At 30.9% G+C, this 23,661-nt stretch overlaps 1 protein-coding gene across 1 annotated transcript in view; it reads right to left on the bottom strand.

Moving 5' to 3' along the window:
* The window catches only part of LOC143080850 (uncharacterized), a 57,909-nt gene that overhangs the window by 10,243 nt on the left and 24,005 nt on the right, over nucleotides 1-23,661 (bottom strand). Inside the window, 14 exon segments of the mRNA XM_076256918.1 lie at nucleotides 850-957; nucleotides 1,756-1,832; nucleotides 2,216-2,360; nucleotides 2,938-3,040; nucleotides 4,465-4,614; nucleotides 5,861-5,954; nucleotides 6,314-6,391; nucleotides 6,860-6,982; nucleotides 7,432-7,524; nucleotides 8,691-8,918; nucleotides 10,679-10,763; nucleotides 12,437-12,528; nucleotides 13,199-13,292; nucleotides 18,287-18,424. Coding sequence (XP_076113033.1) covers nucleotides 850-957; nucleotides 1,756-1,832; nucleotides 2,216-2,360; nucleotides 2,938-3,040; nucleotides 4,465-4,614; nucleotides 5,861-5,954; nucleotides 6,314-6,391; nucleotides 6,860-6,982; nucleotides 7,432-7,524; nucleotides 8,691-8,918; nucleotides 10,679-10,763; nucleotides 12,437-12,528; nucleotides 13,199-13,292; nucleotides 18,287-18,387 — 1,571 coding nt within the window. The 5' untranslated portion in view covers nucleotides 18,388-18,424.

The following is a 23,661-nucleotide window of genomic DNA, read 5'->3' as shown; positions in this document are numbered from 1 at the left end:
AACCTTGGCATAAAACAAAATGTTATTTTACTTTTTATTTTTTCAAGATTTACCATAAAAATGCTTGAATTCAAGGATTCAAACGTTCATGTTTTTTTTTAATTTGTGGTTTCATTCTATGTACATATAAATCAGTTCCAATCAGACAGTATTTCATGACTTTCTGCTATTTTAGTTATTACAATATAAATAAATTTGGTGTATTAACTGTCTTCTGATTGGTTAAAATTATCAGTTATATTTTCAATGTTGTCAAATTTTATGGCGACACTCCCACTCTGACGTTGTGTATTCATACGCCAACATGTATGTGCGTTGTTATTGGTAATATAAATAATATAAAAAGTTCCTTGAGCTTTATTTTTGATAGAAATTTATTTATAATGAATGGCAATAATTTATTTTTAATTTATTGAACCATAAAATGAATTTTTGACTCTTCACATTTTACATAATCCGCTTTGCGGATTATTCAATGTGAAGAGTCAAAAATTAATTTTATGGTTCAATAAATTCAAAATAAATAATAGCCATCCATTAAATAAACGTTGGTTTTCCCATTTGAATGGTGTTATACTAGTAATTTTTGGGACCTATATATCGTGCTGTTTGGTGTCAGCCAAGGCTCCGTGTTGAGGGCCATACCTTGACCTATGTTGGTTTACTTTTATAAATTGTTACTTGGATGGAGAGTTGTCTCATTGGCACTCATACCACATCTTCCTATACCTTTAAAACTTATTGTTTGTAATCTATATCTGTTGGTAGAAATTAATATGACTGAATATATAATTTCTACTGGACAGTAGGCAAGTAGCAACTAATTGATCAAATTAAACAAACAATTACCTGAGAAGATTAGGTGCCCATACTATGGCTAAATTTTTGGAATGCATGCCAGTATCACTACCATTTGTGGAAACTTTTGCTAAATGTCTCATTAAATATTCCAAAGTTCTGAAAAATAAATAAATAATTGATTGTATAAACATAAAATGAGAAGGAAATAATATATGACTAGAACTAAATATACACTATAAGTAAGACAGATGTCATAAAACAAGTTACAGGAAACAAAATCTCTGAATGTTGTAAGATTTCATTAAAGTGTTTTCAAGTTATTGCATGGACTTAGCTTCTTGCAGGTCAACATTTCAACAACGATAATAGCTAAAATTGTGAAAATCAAACATGATCTTCATTTAGTCAGAGGAAACAACTAATCTAAATTTGAATAGATTTCTTCAAAAGTTTTTTCAAATTATTGCACAGACAAGACTAAATTATTAATTTTCACTACTTAAAGGTCTACAACTCCTCAACAAGAGAAAGTAAAATAGTAAAAATTGAAACTGACCTTCATTTAGTCACAGAAAACAACTTATTTAAATTGAAAAAGATTTTGTCTTCGCATTTTCAAATTATTGCAAGGACACTGTTTGGCAGCCACGGGGCAACCGCTATACATCACCAAATTAATTACTAATATTTTCTTTTGGAAATCCTGTTAAAAACTATTCAAAAGTTTCTGCCAGTCATCAGTTAATACTTTTTTCCCCTAAACAATCAAATAATATTGAGATCATCTTGTAATTATTTCTATCATTTCTATAACATATATACAGAAACCAGTCAAACCTCTGTGTTGAAGACCGTACCTTGACCTATAATGATTTACTTTTACAAATTGTGACCTGGGTTGATGGAGAGTTATCTCATTCGCACTCATAACATCTTCTTATATCAAATTCCTACCTGTAATGAGGGGGAGGTAACTGTTGTACAACATCATGGATCTTCCATAACTTATTATCTTCATCTCGAACTGCTTCCTGGAATTAAAATATCATTACATAAGAACTTAGTGAAAGAGCAGTATGTTTAAAGTAAAAATAAGTGAATCAGCTTATGTTTTGTTTTTGTTTATTAGTTTGGTATGTATAAGTTGCCTTGTTTTTCCATATGTGAGCAAATAAAATTTAAACTTGTTCTTGTCACACATTAGGAACTTTAAGCACACAACAGTGAAAATATCACTCTCTCCCAAAAATCAACTTTGAAGACATCATTAGAGCTTGACAAGATCTGCCTCATTACATGAAGTGATATTCAATAATTTCATGTTTTGTTTAGTATATTGTAATACTTTAAATTCTTTTCTGTATGCTACTGCATCAAAGTATTATTGAAACATAAATTGTATGGAGATACTTACTGCAAATTTATCATAAAGCTGATAGGTTAACAAAGGATTTGGTAATTCTCGAAAATACATCTTAAGTAACGAACTAATACTGTGGATATCTTGTAAGTAAATATCTGCCCTCAAATCTGGAACTCTATCTTCATCAAATGCTAGTCTGAAAAATAGGATCAGTAATTCAGGATGGCTTAATGTTATGATTAGGATTTTTTTTTTTGGCAAATATGGAAATATCTATAGGTTATCTATGATGGTATTTATTGGCTACAATCTCATCGGAGGATTGAAAGACGACAGATAACCTGTTTATCACTATTTTCCTCAGCAACATTACCATGTTCTCAATCTACTCCACTGTGTAAAGCATTCTGAGTCATGTCACTTGAGGGGCAAAATTATCACAATAAAATATCAAAAGTTAACAGAGGTAGCAATACTTTCTTTTACAAAAAAATCAATTTTTCTTTTTTTCCACAAATTCATTTAAAAAAAGTAAATAATTTTGTTTTAAATTTTCATTCTAAATGTCTGATAATAGAGTCCTCTAAGGCTTTTAAGAAGTTAACTAACTGGTAATGATTTTTGGGCCTTTAATTGCTGACAGTTTGGGTTTTTGTCATTGTTCAAGGCTGTTTGGTGACCTTATTTCTTAACGACTGTGGCTATTTGTCTCTTGTGTCTTGCGTCTCATTGGCAATTACACCACATCTTATTTTCATAATCAGGAATATTACCTAAGTTTCTGTATATTAGATGTAATTCCAGAGAGTCTGTATATACCATCTACAATTCCGTGCTCTTCTATAACTTCTGAACAACTCTTTAAAACTAAAGGCACTAAATAAAGAATAATGATTTATGAATATTCTTAAATTCAATAAATATAATAAAAAAAAACAAAATCAGTAAACAAGATTTATGTAAAATAACATTCTTGTCAATTTCAAGCTAGAATTAGCCTAGATACTGACACATGGATTTCACAGATATATATCAACAATTATATTGATATTAAGAGAAGTCAGATTTATTTGGTTACATGGTATTTAGAGATTTTTTTAATTGAAGATAACCACACTTTACTTATTTCTGAGCTAATTTCTATCAACTATTTCTGAATTAGTTGTTTTCCTTCGACAAGTTTTGTTTATCAAAATTGTAATACAGTCCACACAAATTATCTGCCCTTTTCATATACTATTTCTACTAAATCTAGAAGTGCCTTATGGTTATCCTAAAGATTTTATTGTGTTTGTATTTTAGGGTGAAATTGTTTCTGTATTTAAGATGAAATTGTGGGCCGAAAACCATTTGTTATTTTTTTTGGTCCAATTTAGTTTATTTAGGATTTGTTGATTCTACCCTGCACATATGCAGTGTGATTGACATCCAGAATGCTAGGAGCTGTCTTGAACCTTCACTGAGTTGTGTGATTGACATCCAGAATGCTAGGAGCTGTCTTGAACCTTCACTGAGTTGTGTGTTTGACATCCAGAATGCTAGGAGCTGTCTTGAACCTTCACTGAGTTGTGTGATTGACATCCAGAATGCTAGGAGCTGTCTTGAACCTTCACTGAGTTGTGTGTTTGACATCCAGAATGCTAGGAGCTGTCTTGAACCTTCACTGAGTTGTGTGTTTGACATCCAGAATGCTAGGAGCTGTCTTGAACCTTCACTGAGTTGTGTGTTTGACATCCAGAATGCTAGGAGCTGTCTTGAACCTTCACTGAGTTGTGTGATTGACATCCAGAATGCTAGGAGCTGTCTTGAACCTTCACTGAGTTGTGTGTTTGACATCCAGAATGCTAGGAGCTGTCTTGAACCTTCACTGAGTTGTGTGTTTGACATCCAGAATGATAGGAGTTGTCTTGAACCTTCACTGAGTTGTGTGTTTGACATCCAGAATGATAGGAGTTGTCTTGAACCTTCACTGAGTTGTGTGATTGACATCCAGAATGCTAGGAGCTGTCTTGAACCTTCACTGAGTTGTGTGTTTGACATCCAGAATGATAGGAGTTGTCTTGAACCTTCACTGAGTTGTGTGATATTTTAATGCAAGTTATATGTCTCATTGTGATTTTGAAATAAAAAAAAAAAAACAGACAAAAGAGCATTGTTCTTTGTGTCATGAATTAAAACACTATATTCTTTCTATGTGAAAAAAAACTTCTTTTTTTTAAATGAGGTAGTCAATATATGATGATAAAATTAATACAAATTTACCAAACATCTTATTTTCAAAATATATATTATTAATTTACCATCATGTCCAGAGTTCAGTAAATGTTCTCCAAGATCACAACCAAACACCCGTTCCTTCACAATCCCTGTCTGTTTCAACTGGTTCCTGGCTGGTCTTGTAGTGAAGAACATTCGAAGGAAGGACAAGAACTTTCCATGCTTTCTGACCACTGCAATATAAGGATAGAAATATTCAGTAAGAAATTCTTCTAATCATTAAATCTAATATACAAATTAGTTATTTGATAATATTTTTTTACAGAATTTACGAGGTTTATGATAAATACATAATGCAAAAGCATGATTTTCAACTCTGTACTTATTCAAATACTCAATATCTATTAAAATCATTTGACATAATATGCTTCAGTGTAGAATAAAATCTATGTTATATTACTTCCCAGTACATAACCCCCTTTAGTTATGTTTCACACAGCAAACAGGTATGGTCTTAACATAGTTGACTACTGTCTAATTATTCTAACTTACTATTATTAAAATAATTTAATGGGACCCATGCTTCTTGCAGTCATGTTAAACTGTCATTCAAGCTATTACTAATATCTATATTTTCTTCTTTTTTTAAAGTCCTAGGGAATATTTACTAAATATTTCATGCAAAAGCTAATCAACCTTTTATATTAAACATGACATTAGACTAGTTTGAACATATAAAAAAGATGTTGTATTATAAGTTTATTGGATGCAGTTAGTCATACTGATACATCAAAATATCATGATTCACACATAATCAATAGAGTCATACAGATTTAATAAACAATCAATCATAAACTGCACCAAAACCAATCATAAAACTAATACCCTGCATATTAGTTAAATACAACAGCTTGACAATATAGTCATTTATACAGATGCCAATATTTCCAATTAAGATTATTTAAAAATGTCATCTTCAAGAATATCAATTTTATTTTTATGAAATTTGGACATTGCACTTAATTGACCTTCACTGACATATACCCAATATCTTCTTTTTTTAATTTATTTTTTACATAACAAATTGTAACTGTTCACAGAATTCAATAAAAGAAAAGTAAAAATTATGCAATTGACTACTTTTTATACTTGTTCTTGAAATAAAACTAATCATTTTTGAAAATAATAAGTTAAATATATCCTCTAGATCGCAATATAACGAACAGAGAGACAAAGAATAACTGATAGACAAAGAATAACTGATATGTAGAAAACTCCCTCCCCTTCATCCCCCTTTAAAGTATAACACAACTCCTTTGTATTTCACTTGAAGACAGCTCAACCTACTCACACAAAAATCACAGAAACAAGAGTATTGTATATATATTTTTTCCATATTTTAGAAACACACAGTTTAGTTCATACTGCAATCAACACACAAGAAGGCAATTAATATGTTAGTTATCAAACCATGCATACAGGGTCGCCTACTATTGAGTGGAATTCTGTTTTCTACTGATGATGGAACTTTGTCTCCTATCAACTCAACACATTCACTTGGGAAAAATCCAACCTAGAAAATAGTATAAATGTGTAATAAACTAATTCTTTAAACATTTACATAATTATAAATGTTCTTTGTAACTGTAATGAGTTTCATATTTTTTAGAATTAGACTATCTGATATGGTATTGCTTGAGTTTTAGTAATGACCTCTTTTGGCCAACATGTATGGGCATCTGATCATACTGTGACCTTTAAATAGATTTTTTTTATCCTTTGATTGATAGGTTTCTGTCTCATTCTTATCCCACATATTTTACTTATTCATATTCAATATTTTTTCATTTAAAACTACTAACAATATGTGTAATGTATCTATAAAACAATATAAATTCCAGTGACAACAAAGATAAAGTATCAAAGTATTACCTCAAATCCACGTTTTCCTCTCCACCATATTGTATCCTCAGTAGCAGGCATATCTATCACAGATACTATATCTCCAACCTAAACATAGGAGAAACATTTAATGGTATTCATAAGTTTGATTAGCAAAATATACATTATATCCAGTCTACATCTTGAATTAGTACTTTTTTTAATTTTTAGATAACTAGTGTTGAAAGGGTTAATAGTTTCACATCTTTGTAATAGTTCTTTCCCACACAAGAAGAAAACTATATTTTTTCCTATCTGGCAAATAGTATTATTACAAGCCTCACTTTAACATTTCAACATTCCTATTTATGTATTGGCATTGTAGATGAACTAATTTAAAATAGTCCACTCAGGGGTTCAGGTCCCTTCTATAAATCTTACAACCTTATCTATAAAAATCGAAAGTTATTTGAAATGTTTACAAGTGACAATTTACTACCCTGTAATAAGATTGGTCAAGAGAGTTGCTGGTCTTTTTAGTGATCATTTTGCCAATTGTAGAATAACTTTTATGCAGTGCACAAACAACAAATTTACCTCTAGAGAGATTTCATCCACAGCCTGAGCAGTATATCTCTTCACAGAATGTGCTGCAGCTATTGCTGGAGTATTTATTCCAGAGTCATCTATGGCAAGTAGTCTGTTACCACGGTTATCCAACTATCAACAGAATATTACATACAATTCAAATTCAGTGATGTTACACATGATTTTCACTGTTTCATTGTTTTTTTTTCGGTTTTAAAACAGCATGTAAATAAATATCTATAATAAAATGGTCATAATACTGTTTTTGATTGAAGACAAGTTAAGCGAAAATAAAAAGTTGCATTTAAAGTTTGATAGTATGATTTCTGAATTTACAGTTTCTACAATCCATTTGTAATAATACACAATTTTTTTTAAATGTTTTAACCCAATCTTGTTATAATTTTAATTGTGTTTGTTTTTCTATATCATCAATTTTCAATCAATTTTGATGATAGCAACAACAGTGAAAGATCTCTAGAAAACAGTATTATATTCTAACTGCATAAAATTTAGTTGTTTCTTCAAGTATATCTATTCTAATTATTTTTTTTAGAAAGCAAACCCCATGTTGAACTCACCTCAAACCAGTTAAGAATGGTACCACAATTTAACATACTATTGGCAATGTTAGAAAATCTCTGTAAGTAACTACTGAGTTCTGTCTCCATCTCCTGAAAAAGAAATATAGTGATGTTAATGATAAAAAGTTCCAAGTGTTGCATACTACCTATTTTCTATATATAGGAAGCTTAAGAAACCTTTTCTTTTCTTTAAATTCATAATTTATCATAGTTTATCATACTCAAAAGAGTGTTCATGTGATAACAAAATCCTGCATTTTAAATTTTAAGTTTTTGTTAAATAAAAAAAATGTATTAAGGTGGGGGGTTTAATAAGGAATACAAATGTTGCATGCATATTGGGAATAGAAATTGTAATGAAGAAATTGATATGAAGAAGATTAAGAAATAATTCTATCCTGCCATGCTCTATGCTCATTTTAACATGGGTAGGCATTATATTTGTTAATATCTTAATACCGAGCGTTAGCGAGGTATTAAATGTTTACAAATATAATGCCTACCCATGTTAAAATGAGCATAGAGAATGGCAGGATAGAATTATTTCGATTCTAATAGGAATAGTTGAACTTTTTCACTTCGAAGCGGACCTATAGTAGACGCTCGGAATGTCGCCATTTTGATTTCATGGACCAAAAACATTATAGAAAATCAGCAGTTTATCAATAAAAAAAGAACAGAAACATTTAAACTTACTTTTAGAATGTTTTTATTTAATTTCCTAGCGAGCAACATGAACAAAAATGTCTATTTTGATCTCTGGCGTTGTTCAAAATTCATCTGACGTTGCAATTTCAATTGTGACGTCAATCACGTGCAGCCCATGTTCTATTTGAATTAGAACATGGCTTTGTACCTTAAGCTTAAGAAGAACGTCATATTAGAATCCCTATTTTGTACTCGACATGTTTGTAATGTGCTAGTTCACAAGACAAAAGTCTGCAAGAAGACATGTCATTCTTTCATGACTCATTATTCTGATTTCAAGCCTACTATTCTTGACCTGACTCATAAATGCCAGAGAAGTAGAGAAAGGGTAAATTCTTATTTTCAAGTCTTTGTTTTCAATTGACCAGGGTTCAATCTCATATCCTCTCTCAATGATCTATAGAGAACTACAGGCTTTGCTCAATGTTAAGGGCCGTTCAGTGACCTACAGTTGTTAATTTCTGTATCATTTGGTCTCTTGTGAAGAGCTGTCTCATTGGCAATCATACCACATCATCTTTTTTATATATACAATGTTAAAATCTTACCTCGTATGTTCTAGACCCTTCCTCCTGCTGACTGAGGTCCACAAGCTGACTAAACTTCCTATCAAATATACATTTATGTAACTGTCTGTCCAGCAGACGAAAGTTTTTATAGGTACGACGGACATTCCACGACGTTTGGTTAGAGAATACTTTGATAAGAAATGTTCTCTCCATATAATCTTCTCCATTGTGTCGATAGTTCTCTTGTTCTTCATCACATAAACAGACCTGTTAAAAAATAAAGTGTTCAGATCTAAAGCTGATTCAGAATTGATATATTTTTTTTGTCTGCTTATTGCCCACTGTAAAATATTTCATGCATATTTATTATTCATAATTTTATAAATATAATGACCGAAGTATACATCAATTTTGTGAACCATAGATTATCGTTAAAAATGTGGCATCTGATTCGTGATTTTGCAACAAAAAAATGTTACAATGAAAAATCATGAAATTAAGTCTATGAACTAACATTGAGAACCTGATACTGTCACATTTTTCACATTAAAATAAAAATAGCAATAATTTCTGAATTAACAATAGCTGGTAGCTAAGGTGTGTACAACAAAAAACAAAAGGCATTATACCAAGTTTCTAGTGAATAATGATATTTTTCATGTGTAATATTTTAGGATTGATGGCTATGTAGTTTTGTGGGGTTGACCAAACTGTGTAAAATTACCAAGCTTCCAATTTTAAAACTAAAAGTAATTAAGAATATAACTGTACAATTATTTTGATTTATAAAAAAAAATAATATTGATTTTGAATAAATGTAACTTAGATTTTTGAACTCAATACATATATCCAATAAATAATAAATAAATAATTTGTTTATTAAATTAACCCAATTAACATCATTACTGATATATCAAATGCAATTATTAGGAAATAAATTATTACCTTGGGTTTTTATTTTAAAATTGTTTTAAATGTGATGCACTAATAGGGATCAATTCTAACTTTTCTCTGAAGCTTAATCACTCAGAAATATGGGGGCTTTCATATCAGAATAATTAAATATGGATTAAGGCAATGACATTTAGATATAGTATTGATCTTAAAACATGAAGTAATTTATTTTTCTAATCAAACAATATACGGATTGCAAAATATTTATCAGAACATTTAGACAATTAAATTATACAAATAACAGATAATTCCCTAACCCAATTATTACCTTACTCAGAATCTTTGGATAACATACATCAAAGAATATTCATAAAAATTACATTGATAATAGAATGTCAGTTAGGATTTGGAAACAAGCTTCATTCAGCTTATGCTTAATTGTCTCAATTAAATACTGTAATTGATTATTGCTATTTTCTGAAAAAAATCTTTGATCTTTTTTGTTATAATTTTTAACATTATGCTACTTGAGAGAAAACATATTGAACAATGCATAAAGAAAAAGGTTCTGCAAATTTGGGTGGGATAAAGAGCAGTAATTTTGAACAGAAAAAGAGTGTGCGTGGAAAGGGAAAGAATTTTTCTCCTTTTGCATTGAACTATCTGCATGTGAGTTGTTCCCAAGGTTCCCAAAACACTTAGAAATGCCGAGTTCTCTATACACAGATATTTGGGTAAAAAAAACCAACATTATTTGGTATTTATTTAAAAATTTAACACATCATTGTAGTAAACAAGTGAAATAAGTTTCGAGTTGATGTGATTCCAACATGGTGTACATGTAGAACATTTACAATGTTTAGTGAACCCCCAAATCTTGGTCAAAACCCTAATGTAGCATATATCTAAAAGAGTTTATCACAAGAAACTTGTGTACACAGTTTCAAGAAGATATGACCCCAACTTCATAATAAAATAACTTTTAACAAAAACTTTAACCTGATACAGGACAGACGAACAGACTAAAGGAAGCACAGACTGGTTAACATTATGCCCCACTACTATCCTATGCGGGGCATATAATTAATGAATAATCAATTTCCAGCTCAAAACTATTTTTTGAAATATCTTACCTTTATTTTGCCGAGTTCAACATAATCATAATGGAAATGTGCACATTCTTGTAGCTTAGGAAATCTGGAAGTCACATCAAATGTGCTGAAACACAAATGTTTCATTGTTATCATAAAAGGTATATTAGATAATGACTACATTGATATATATTTATATACTAAAATCACATTAAAATTCATGTTTTAAAGTAGTTATATAGTTACATAACATTAAAATGATAATAATCAATATTATAAACTGGAAGTCATGGTTCAAATAACTTTACTAATATAGATCAACTAGATCTTTCACTTAATTAGCATACAAGTTTACTTTTACAAAATATTGTACTTGACAAAAAAAAACCATAACTTCATTTCAAATATTTGTAAGAATAAATGTCAACTTCAAATGAAATCCTATGCTTCCCTAAAAGTACCCTGACATAAAGGACCAACTCATGTAACAAATGGATCTTTATTTCCTTTTTGGTCTATTTTTTACTTAGTGTATTCAATCCTTAGAATGGTTGAAAAACTTTTTACTGTAAAAAGCTCATTTAAGATAAGAGTTCTATATAACACTGACAAGAAATACCATTTATTACATAGTACCAATCCCAGACATTGATTGTTCTGAGGTCAGTATATAGAGCATGCACGCTAACTCCGGGGAAATCTTCCTAACACCATAAATATTAAGATCAATGATAAGATATTGTCAGCCATTTACAGAGGTTAGTGTTCTAATCAAACTTTTTATGGTAGTATCCATATAAAAAGCAAATGGTATTCGCTTAGGATGTATGGCAGCTATGTTAGATTTTTTGCCTCCAATCAGACCCATGTAAATTTTGAAAACCTATGCTAAAACAACGTTTTCCTGCTTTTCAGGGACTAATCTGAATCTAGATTATGTAGTCTCTTTAAGATCCTAGCAATACCAGGTCCAAAAACAATTTATTGTAGTTTAGGGACTTTAAACTCACATAAGGTGGTAGAAATATTGGAAATCCTCTACAACCATGCTATAAACCAGTCAACCTAATTAATATCTTTTTCTTGTAGATTTTTATATTGGTTTCTATTAATCAGGGAAATTTAAGTACTAGTAGTAATTCAACTAGTAACCTCTTTTTTCAACAAATTAATTTCATGTCCTAATTCAGATATCTCATGACAGGTTGTATTTGTCACTAAGTGATGCTAACATTTGTAAGATTAACTCAGATTTGTTTAACTACAGTTGATTCTGAGCTTTCTATTTGTTTTTAAAGATGACCTGGGGTGGGGATGGTGGATGGGGGGAGTGATCCTTACCTAGAAAGTCTCCTGACTTTCATCATTGATGACCTGTGTGAAACGAGACTACTGTTGTCTGAACTGTCATACAACTGTAAGATACCACCATGTTGACAGGGGTGGGGTGTTGGTGGGGTGTTAGAGGGGTGGGGAGTAGTCCTATTATTGTTCTTACCTAGAGAGTCTCCTGACTTTCATCATTGATGACCTGTGTGAATCCAGACTACTGTTGTCTGAACTGTCGTACAACTGTAAGATACCACCATGCTGACTAGGGTGGGGTGTTGGAGGGGTGGGGGAGTAGTCCTATTATTGTACTTACCTAGAAAGCCTCCGGACTTTCATCATTGATGACCTGTGTGAATCCAGACTACTGTTGTCTGAACTGTCATACAACTGTAAGATACCACCATGTTGACTAGGGTGGGGTGTTGGAGGGGTGGGGGAGTGGGGGAGTAGTCCTATTATTGTTCTTACCTAGAGAGTCTCCTGACTTTCATCATTGATGACCTGTGTGAATCCAGACTACTGTTGTCTGAACTGTCGTACAACTGTAAGATACCACCATGCTGTAAAAATATTAACTATTTATATAATTTCTGTATTCATCGAGTTTGCATTATCTACTTATTTGATGAGTATTAATTGTTTATGTACTGAAGACACATGAAACATTTGCCACTGGATATAATGCAAACAAAATTCTATCAATTTTTTAAATTTCTGATTTATTTTCCATCATGTTTCATTCACCTTCCTGTCTGTAATATCCAATGTTTTTTTTTACAAACATATACAAGTAACACCTTTTACTTACTAGTATATTAAGAATATCAAAATTTTGGCACAGAATTTTATAGATTATCTATGGTTTTGAAACCTAGAGGGAGTTTCTTGGCTACAATCTTATTAAAGGGTGGTACAGTAGCCCTGAAATGAAATGTAGCTGAGATACTCTTTCAAGATGAAACATCATAGATAGTCAGTTTATCACTTTTTGATCTTTAATAACAATGTTGGTATAATTTACAAAGTAAAAATTACAAATTAAGTCATTTATACCATTCTTCAAAATTCATGGAATTGCTGAGTTTAACATTGTAATATAAAAGTAAATACAACTTACATAATTTTTTTTTCTAAAGTTATACATATATGTATGCTTCATTTACCATTATTTTATGTGACAAGTCATAAAAATACAAAACAAAGGCAACAATAAAATATTTCTACTGGTACCTTGTTGTAGTAAACTGTTCCCGTTCCTTCAGATCTAATGGTGGCTGTACTACTTTTCCTGTATGGTTCATCATCTTCATCAACTCTTACATTTCTGTAAATAAAATGTTACACTATATAAACAGTCAGAGGAAATGTTTGTCAGTGTTCTATCTCTGCTGGCCATAAGGCAAACCTGAACTTTGCTTACTCATTTTCTAGGATTCTATAGAATATAATAAAATTGAGAATGAAAATGGAGAATATGTCAAAAAGGCAATAAACCTACCAAAGAGCAGTTTACATTGTCAGAGCTTTCCTATAAACCTCAATTAGGCTTTCATATGCTTGGGTTTTTTTTACAAGTTTCAAAGCGATTTACTCTGATGATGTAAACTTATTTTCTATAGAATCCTCATAAAATTTTACAAACTCCAAGCTGGAAACTAAAAATTTTTAGCTGCAAACTGCCTAGTCGTCCATCTGGCGCTATCTTAACCAGGTGCTCCGCAGGGCGCAGCTTTATACGACCGCAGAGGTCGAACCCTGAACAGTTGGGGCAAGTATGGACAAAACATTCAAGCATGATACAGCTCTGAATTTGGATTGTGATCAAATTTTTGACATTACATGGTTTTTTTTTACACAAAACAAATGCCAAGATTTTACAAATCAATTAAAGATTTCTTCTTCAAACTTTTTAAATCTAAAATTAAATAGTTGACACAGCATAGGTTTCTGACACAGAATGAATGTGGTCTAATGAACTTAAAAGGTTTTTTTTGCCTTTGAGCAAATCACTATGCTGTTGAATATTAATCCTCTCAAAAAAATGTTTGAAGAAATTTTCTTTTTATTTATGAAATCTGAAATGAGAAAAATTTAACACCCCCCCCTTTTTTTTTCACATCCCCGTTTCCCTTTTTCAAAACTGATATCAATTCAAATTTCTAATGGAGTTTGCAACAATAACTACTCATTTAAATACATCATAAAATATTAAGATGTAAAAAAACTGCTTGTTATCACTGAATGGTAAAGATTATTTAAATTTATCAGTTGGTAGTAAAAAGTGTATATACATTGTATATTGTATATAACAAAGATTTAAGTTGATTCTGGACAAAGAAAGATAACTCCAATTAAAACAAATTCTTGCTATTGCACAAATAGGATATTTCTTGCTTACTATTCTGGACAAAGAAAGATAACTCTAATTAAAAAAAAATTTGCTATATCACAATATTGTGCAATTAGATATTTCTTGCCATTGCACAATACTGTGCAATTGAAAAGACTTGCTATTGCACAATACTTAATATAATAATTTTAGATCCTGATTCGGACCAACTTGAAAACTGGGCCCATAATCAAAAATCTAAGTACATGTTTAGATTCAGCATATCAAAGAGGCCCAAGAATTCAATTTTTGTTAAAATCAAACTTAGTTTAATTTTGGACCCTTTGGACTTTAATGTAGAATTTGAAATTTGAAAACAGGACCAAAAATGAAGAATCTACATACACAGTTAGATTTGGCATATCAAAGAACCCCAAGGATTCAATTTTTGATGAAATCAAACAAAGTTTAATTTTGGACCCTTTGGACCTTAATGTAGACCAATTTGAAAACTGGACCAAAAAAACTTCAATAATCAAGAATCTAAGTACATTTTTAGATTCAACATATCAAAGAACCCATCTGATTCATTTTTTGTCAAAATCAAACTAAGTTTAATTTTGGACCCTTTGGACCTTAATGTAGACCAATTTGAAAACGGGACCAAAAGTTGAGAATCTACATATACAGTTAGATTCGGCATATCAAAGAACCCCAATTATTCAATTTTGATGAAATCAAACAAAGTTTAATTTTGGACCCTTTGGGCCCCTTTTTCCTAAACTGTTGGGACCAAAACTCCCAAAATCAATACCAACCTTCCTTTTATGGTCATAAGCCTTGTGTTTAAATTTCATAGATTTGTATTTACTTATACTAACATAATAGTGCGAAAACCAAGAAAAATGCTTATTTGGGTCCCTTTTTGGCCCCTAATTCCTAATCCGTTGGGTCCTAAACTCCCAAAATCAATACCAACCTTCCTTTTGTGGTCATAAACATTGTGTTTAAATTTCATAGATTTCCATTTACTTAACCTAAGGTTATTGTGCAAAAACCAAGAAAAATGCTTATTTGGGCCCTTTATTGGCCCCTTATTCCTAAACTATTGAAAACAAAACTCCCAAAATCAATCCCAATCTTTCTTTTGTGGTCATAAACCTTGTGTCAAAATTTCATAGATTTCTATTAACTTAAACTAAAGTTATGGTGCGAAAACCAAGAAAATGCTTATTTGGGCCCTTTTTGGCCCCTTATTCCTAAAATGTTGGGACCAAAACTCCCAAAATCAATACCAACCTTCCTTTTATGGTCATAAACCTTGTGTTAAAATTTCATAGATTTCTATTCACTTTTACTAAAGTTAGAGTGCGAAAACTAAAAGTATTCGGACGACGGACGACGACGACGACGACGACGACGACGACGACGACGACGACGACGACGACGACGCAGACGCCAACGTGATAGCAATATACGACGAAAATTTTTTCAAAATTTGCGGTCGTATAAAAACTATTTGTTAAGAAATCCTTGGACAGTCAAGGAGTATCATCTACATGCTTTATACAATACGCATTAGATGGGAAATCCCCCTAAGAAATTAGAAAATGCAAATAAATTCACTCCCACTATCTTAAAAAACATTCAATGTGCTTTCAAATCTGACATTTTACATTACTTGCTTCAAAAGCCAATTTGTAAGAACATAAAATGTACTTTTAACTTTAAACAGCCTTCAAAGTTTATCACCTGCCTTTACTTCTGCACAACAAACGTTTATTGACATGCATATTTTACACTAGATTTAACATACAACTTTAAATGAAGCTTTATAACAAAGAGAGTGGTGTATAATAATTCACACATCACAACTTTAGGACACATTTGAAGGTCTACATACAAACAGTCAGGATGCAGATTTAATGCTTTGTAAAAGGAAAAAATCTGTCCAATAAATTACTTTGCTATAGGTGTAAGAATAGCAATTCATGTAAAGGACAAGGCAAAGATCAGACAACAAACTCAAGAAAAACCAGGAAAATTGCTAATATGGGAAAAGAAATCTTCCAATTGCAAACAATCACATTTATTTAAGTGTTTTAAGTGTTTAGATGTAAATTTATAGACACAATAAAACTAACAGAAAATAACATCAATCTTTCTTGCTACATAAAAATTATCCCTGCATGAAGCCTTTCTGCAGCGACTGTCAAAACTTTTTATCAATCTTTCACCCACCCTTTCCAATTTCATAACTTTTTTTTACAGCTTATGTTCTGACCAGATTTATAATACGTTGTTTTGGAAAAGTGGCAGTCCTATTGGTCCTGACCAACAAATATCAGGCAGGTCTGTAAATTTGGAGTGTAATGGTGGTCCTGATGTCCAATTGAAAGTTTGTGGTGGTTTTATTCTTTTTTATGCTTTCTGGTATTTATTATACCTCTAATCAGAATTTATATCTATGGTTTATATACAACAAAATGTTATTGGCTAAATTTGGTTAATACTTATGAAGATAATCAATAGCAAAAATTAAACTGAAAAAACAGGACCATCATATGTTAACTGGCACAGCCAGATTTGTAGTTGTGTTGGCCAAAATGACCACTAAAGGATAAAAAGTTTTTGAGAACTCTGGTTATACATTCTTATAGTTTAAGACAGGAATCGTGGTATTAGAACAACTAAGCAATAAGAACAGACCTTATATACTGTAATGACTGTAAAACATTTAAACTCCAGATAATCACAATATTTCATTACTGGTCTATTTACGGTAAACAACATGTTTACCTGTTGTTTATCATGTATTACACAAAAAACAATAAATCAGTAAAAAAAGGGCAGATTTACTCTCAAATAAATGTACTTTATACTGAATTACGTTTTATCCTCAGAGCACAGCTTGAATTTAGCCATACATAGCTTTAATATATATCTGTGTAGCTGTACACAGATAAAATGGTAAATTAACCCTGACATACACTGAAATAACCATGCACTGGTATTTTGTACAAGTAATTATGATAAAATCGGATGTGAAACTTCATGTGTATGAAATTTAAAGGTCGTGACCATTTGTCTGCTGCATTTTCACATTTCAGATTTAACTAGATTTTATACTTATTTCTGATGAGTTTTGTATTGATATAATATCACATGTCATATTTAATTGGAGATTAACCCTTTACTTCAATTGTTTAGAGAGTATAGGTGACACTTATAACAATTTAATTTCAAAGAATCAAGTGGTACTTTTTGAGAAAAAAAAAAGTTACAAGTGATGTCATAATGTAAATCTTACAAATAAACAAAGAAGTGAGCAGTATATGAAATGGGAGTGATGTCATTGAAATTCTTTTGACCTAGTCTTTGCAGGCAATATGGGTAACTTTTACCATGTCAGTTTTAGATACAAGTGTTTTATATTAACGGCCACAGTATCTTTTGCATGGTCACATATGTATGGTATACAATTGGGTCTTAATTGTAGATATTTCAACATGCTTTTACATGGTCTTCGTCTCCTGGATTATTCAATGCCATTTTCCAAATAACAAGGATTTTACCATTCAAAACAAATATATACAAAAAGTCATACACACTAGGTTATTCACTCAAATCAAAGGAACTTCAGAATTTAAGTTCTATAATTCCAAATAAGTCAAATTGGGAAAAAATAAAAAAAGATTGCCTTCAAAGATGATTAAAATTTAAAGAAGAATCACACTAGTTAATCAACATTTTCACACCTAGATTCAACAAGTATAAGTCCATGCTATAAGTACATGATGAATCTGTATCACAAAATTAATAATGATAGATTGGCTTCTGTTTAACACCACATAGCATAAAATAATACCCATAAGCATGCTAAAAATATGATCTAAGGCATAATTGACATAGCCATTCTAAAATTAATATCCGATTTAATTCAATTTCATGCTGTTAGTACAACTGGATGCCTCACACCAGAGTACTACCTGAGGTCAATCAAGGTCATTCTGCGAGGCTGTAAGCATGGATGCTTACGGGGCATCTGAGGGGTGCTGTATATATTCTGGACATCAAACATAGTTAACATGGCTGACTACATACATCCTCTTGTGTTATTATCATATCTGCTGGCATAAAAGAATTAATAAGCATGTTAAACCAAAATAAAATTCAAATCAAGATATTAAAATACTGTTAGGTGTTATAAAACTTAATAAACGTTAAATTGTTATTTCAAGCTGTATAGTCAAATAAAAACACAGCGTAAAGCAGAAGCATACTAAACTGTGAAAAACTTATTAATGGGGAAGCCATATAACTTAATGTGGTACTTTATTGAAGTATGTTAATACAATCAAACCTCAATCCTTACAAGGTTTTAGTAATGTCACAAAAATTATTATTTTAGGCAAAATACATTTGATTTTTAGTTCAATAACTTTTACTAATGAAAAAAAGACTTTATTGTTCAAAAATTTAATTTCATTTCTTTAAAGAGCAGGTAGGCCAAAGATGATGATTTTAAGCATCAAAATGTGAAGGACCTTATGCTTAAGAGTCAAAAGTATTGAAGGCAGGTAGGTCAAGACGGCTGAGTTTTAAGCACAAACAGTCCTAGGCCTAGGATACAGTATGTTAACCCAAAACAAGGGAAGGTCTCAAAGATGTTGAGAGGAGAGAACTATATACTGTTTATAACAGTTTTCTCTACAGTCCAATGACCTCCATTATGACCACACACATTATTCCCATTAATCATTATACAATGTGTAGATCTGTCCAAATGTCTTCCTGTAAAACTCCACTTCCTACAGTCTTACCAAAGATAACAAATCACATAATGTTTAATACTATGCTGATAAAATGTCAAATTACGTGGTAAATGTTAAAACCTATAACACTGTAACAAAGTAAACATGCTATCAGCCAGTTTATCAAAGACAAGATGCAAACATATGGGGTAATCTGAAAACATCAGAAATATTTAAACTTTGATATCTGATGGTAAAAGACTCATAACTTTTTTCAGACCGTTATTTACAGGATTTCAGCATGCAAATTCCATTGTCTTGCAACAGTCAATAAAAGAAGAATAAGTCGATGGGATACAGATGCCCCCGCTTGTAAATATACTGCAAAGACAAGAGGTTTTTCCATTTATAAAGGACCATACCTTGACTGGTGAAAGTGAAGCTACACAAATTTGATGTGTGTTTGGTGGAAATAAGCATTGTGTACAAGATTCATAACATTTGGTTGAGGCAAACTGAAGTTTAGAGAATGGAAACCAATTTTGGGATGTAAAAGGGAAAACCTTGATACTCCCTTAGTCTAGAGGTTGGGGCATAACAAAATTCTACACATATACCTATGATTGACTGGTTGAGTAATACAAACACCCAGAAACAGGGGGTTAACAAAGATGCTCTTGAATGTCAGGAATGTCAGAGATTGTCTCCTGGTCTATTCTCTTGTCTGTTAATAGTAAAAACACCCTGTGGTGACCTATAGATGTTCATTTTATAAAACTTGTGTCATAAGGTTGCTGTTTATTACAGCTTTTAAATTAATTTACATTGAATGTTAACTAAAAACAAGAGTGAACATGTTTAGTATCAATGTCCTTAGAACAAATCACAAGTACTACCTGTACTGGACATGATGTTGTTGTAGTGACAAAAATATTGTATAAATGATTTTTACAAATCTGTCATCTAAGATCATCTAACATAAGGAAGGAGTAGATGGTCATGTGATGTAGTGTTGTTTCATGACATATTTCTTGTTCTTGTGTCATGATTGATATAGGAATTAATTAGGCAGACAACACTTTGATACCTTACTTCATAGATCTCGTGTGTCAAAATATATTACCAAGGACTGTAGGCAAAAAGTCAAATAACAAAAATACTCAACTCCAAGGAAAATTCAAATTGGAAAGTCCTTTATCATATAGCAACCTAATGAAAAGCTCAAACACATCAACTGAATGGAAAAAAAAACTGTCACATGGCAAAGCATTTTTCAACAATTTAACATAAACATGTAGCAAATTAAAAAAAAAATAACATAAAAAGTCTGCTGTTTCGAAGAAAGGAATACCAAACGATAGTGAACTGAGAGCTATTACTAGACTTCTTACTTTCCTCATCTTTCTAACGACTTGGTTTATATTAATAAAACATATTTCCACAAAAAAACATAATAATATAAACATTATACTCTAATTTGTTTAATTTAAGCACTATTTGTTGCTTACATTTGAAAAAGGAAATAGGCCCAACTTAAACAAAATGATACATTCTCTTCCAGTAGTTAGTGATGAAATCATACATCATTCTGATGTGCAATTATATACTGAAAAGTCGTTGGCATACTAAAGCAATTTATGTCAGCAATTTGAAATATGTTAACATTGTAATTAGTTATATCATTAACATACCCATTAATAATCATTGTGTATATACATCCAACACTGCTCTCTTACACTGAATCAATACATCAAGTCATTCAAAATAAATATAAATACTGAATTATCTGTATCATAACATGTAACACATTTTGTGTATTTATTTCCTATAGTATCCTCGTTCACCCTCAACATGATTCATATGTGTGTAAGCTGGTGCACTATGATCCCGGTCAGGACAATAACATAATCTTCCGGTACTCCATAAAATTATTAATAATACATTAAACCATCAACACAATGCAAATCGAGGTATTAAAAACAATAAATACAACACCACAGATACCATTAGATGTACAGGTAAACATGCATTCTGACCTGTCACGGTATTACGTCCCCTGGGGGCCTAAACGTCCCTTGTAAAACACTCATCCAATCATTACTTTATTAAATAATCAGCTTTTCACATAATTATTGATCAGTCTAGAAAACACACAGATTGTGCTGACTAAAAATATTTTCTTCAAAACTAAGCAAGTGTGAACAATATGAATATTATCACACTTTGCTAATCATTATACCACTAACTTGGTCTGGTTTGTAATGCCAAAAGGATAATTCACAAAATGTTATCACTTCAGATAAGTTTGTTATATGCTCCAATGATAATTAATATTATCAAATCATTAATATATCCCAAAAAAAGTTCCACAAATATTTGTGTCTGATCGATTGTCTAATTTATGTATCATCACTGTACCTAAGGCCAAACTGTACCAAAACATTAAATATAACCTGTTGTAAAAACTCTATACAAATTATTAAGGTTAATAATTTTAATAATTTAAGTCAAGTCCTATTAACTTTTAACTATGAAAAAGCAGCTTAATTTAATCCAATTATTAAATAAGTAACTCTGTATGTGACAAGTCGCTCAACCAAAGCCTGGTTTTTGTGAATTAATTTAAACTACATTAGATAATACCTGACCCTGTGTCAGGTGTGTATTGTTTAGAAGGTGTATAATAATATCAACGACATATACCCTCAAACCAAATATAGACAGTAATATCTAAATAAATCCAAGACGTCTTTATTCAATAAGTGAATATCATATGTAATATCTAAATAAATCCAAAACATCTTTATTCAATAAGTGAATATCGTATGTAATATCTTAATAAACCCAAAACGTCTTTATTCAATAAGTGAATATCGTATGTAATATCTTAATAAACCCAAAACGTCTTTATTCAATAAGTGAATATCGTATGTAATATCTTAATAAACCCAAAACGTCTTTATTCAATAAGTAAATGTTAAATTTATATCAGAAAAAGATAGCAATACCACTATAGCATTGGCTTTCTAAACTAAGGCCAGGGTAACAACAACATTAATTATATTTACACCATGGAATAAGTAAGGGCCAAACAATTCATTCAAAATTTTGTTGAAATTCACTATGGCATTTTATGGCATGTTATAGTAAGGGCATAAAAAAAATGCATGAAAATGCATCCAAAATAAAACAAAACTCAAACAGCAGTTTTGAAGAAAGTGAAGCTGATGATAATGAAGTATTTTATATGCCTTTTTGATTTTAAATCATAGATTAGACTCAATTTACGGTACTTTTCCGAGCCTCATCCACAGGAAAAAATACTTGAAAATCCCAAAGAGTGTCTGACATGGAATCACCTACTGGCAAAACTTTTTACTAACATAAGAATATAGAATATTAGTTTATAAAAATGTTTTTCTGTTACAAATCATGATGTATTGTTTTATGTGTACATGTTATGCTGCCCATCAAGGGCCCTTGATTGGAATAATAAATATTCTTATTCTTATTCTTATACAAATTATGCAAACAAGTACAATGTACAACCAAATGAGGAAACATGCTTTAAGTGACAGAAATTTTTAAACCAGATAAAACTGGCAAGAATTAGAATTAGAATATTCATATTTAATTTTTATTTATCAATTACCTCATTTCATTGATTGTTTTTCAGTTGCTTGATTCATATCATATGTTCAATTAAACTCGAGTTGGAGTATGTGAACTTGGTCAACTGAATTTGTCATCAATGTATAAAGCTAATAAAAACATATATATACATATAATATTCAGGTTAATACAAGAGATTGTCACAACAGTGTTGATTATTATAACATTATGTTTTTGGACATTTATTGAAGTAATGAAAGATAGTTTCTACGATGATCACAGGCATAGACAGTCACACATTGAGCTTTCAAAATGATGCTTTAATAGATTGCCACTGCTTTGTTTCATTATGATCTGTTAATGAGAAATTAGGAAATGAAATGAACTTCTCATTCATACTGGAAACGAACCACTGATGCCATGAGAAATTAAGACATGAAATGCAATTCCCATTCATGCTGTGAACGAAATAATTATACAATGAGAAATTGGGACATGTACATGAATGTAATTCCCATTGAAACAATGATACAATGAGAAATTGGACATATATGAAATTCCCATTTATATATAAATACTTTGAACTAAATAGTGAATCAATGAGAAATTTGACTAAAATGAAATTCTCATTTTAATTATGTTGTGAACAGACGGTTATTGTAAACCAAATAATTTTTGCGAGCGATTTATTTTTGCTACTATCGCAAGTAGAAAATAATGCAAATATAAATCGGCCCAAACATTCAAAACTAGGATATTTCCTTTTTTAACTACATGAAGTAAATTTTAAAATAGCTAAATTAAATGGCCACAAAATGTCCTAGAAGGAACTTAATGCGATATAAAGTATCTGTGAAAATCAGTTGCTATACAGTATGACCACCATTAGAAAAAAAAACATGAAAGTTTGTAAATTTTAAAATTGATTACTTAATAATATCTGGACCTTGTATGTTGATATTCATTAGAAACACATAACATAAGAATTCCATTATACA

The sequence above is a fragment of the Mytilus galloprovincialis genome, chromosome 6, assembly GCF_965363235.1.
Source record: "Mytilus galloprovincialis chromosome 6, xbMytGall1.hap1.1, whole genome shotgun sequence".
NCBI classification, from domain to species: Eukaryota; Metazoa; Mollusca; class Bivalvia; order Mytilida; family Mytilidae; genus Mytilus; species Mytilus galloprovincialis.
Note: the sequence above shows the minus strand (reverse complement) of the source record. Positions and strands in the feature narration are given on the sequence as shown.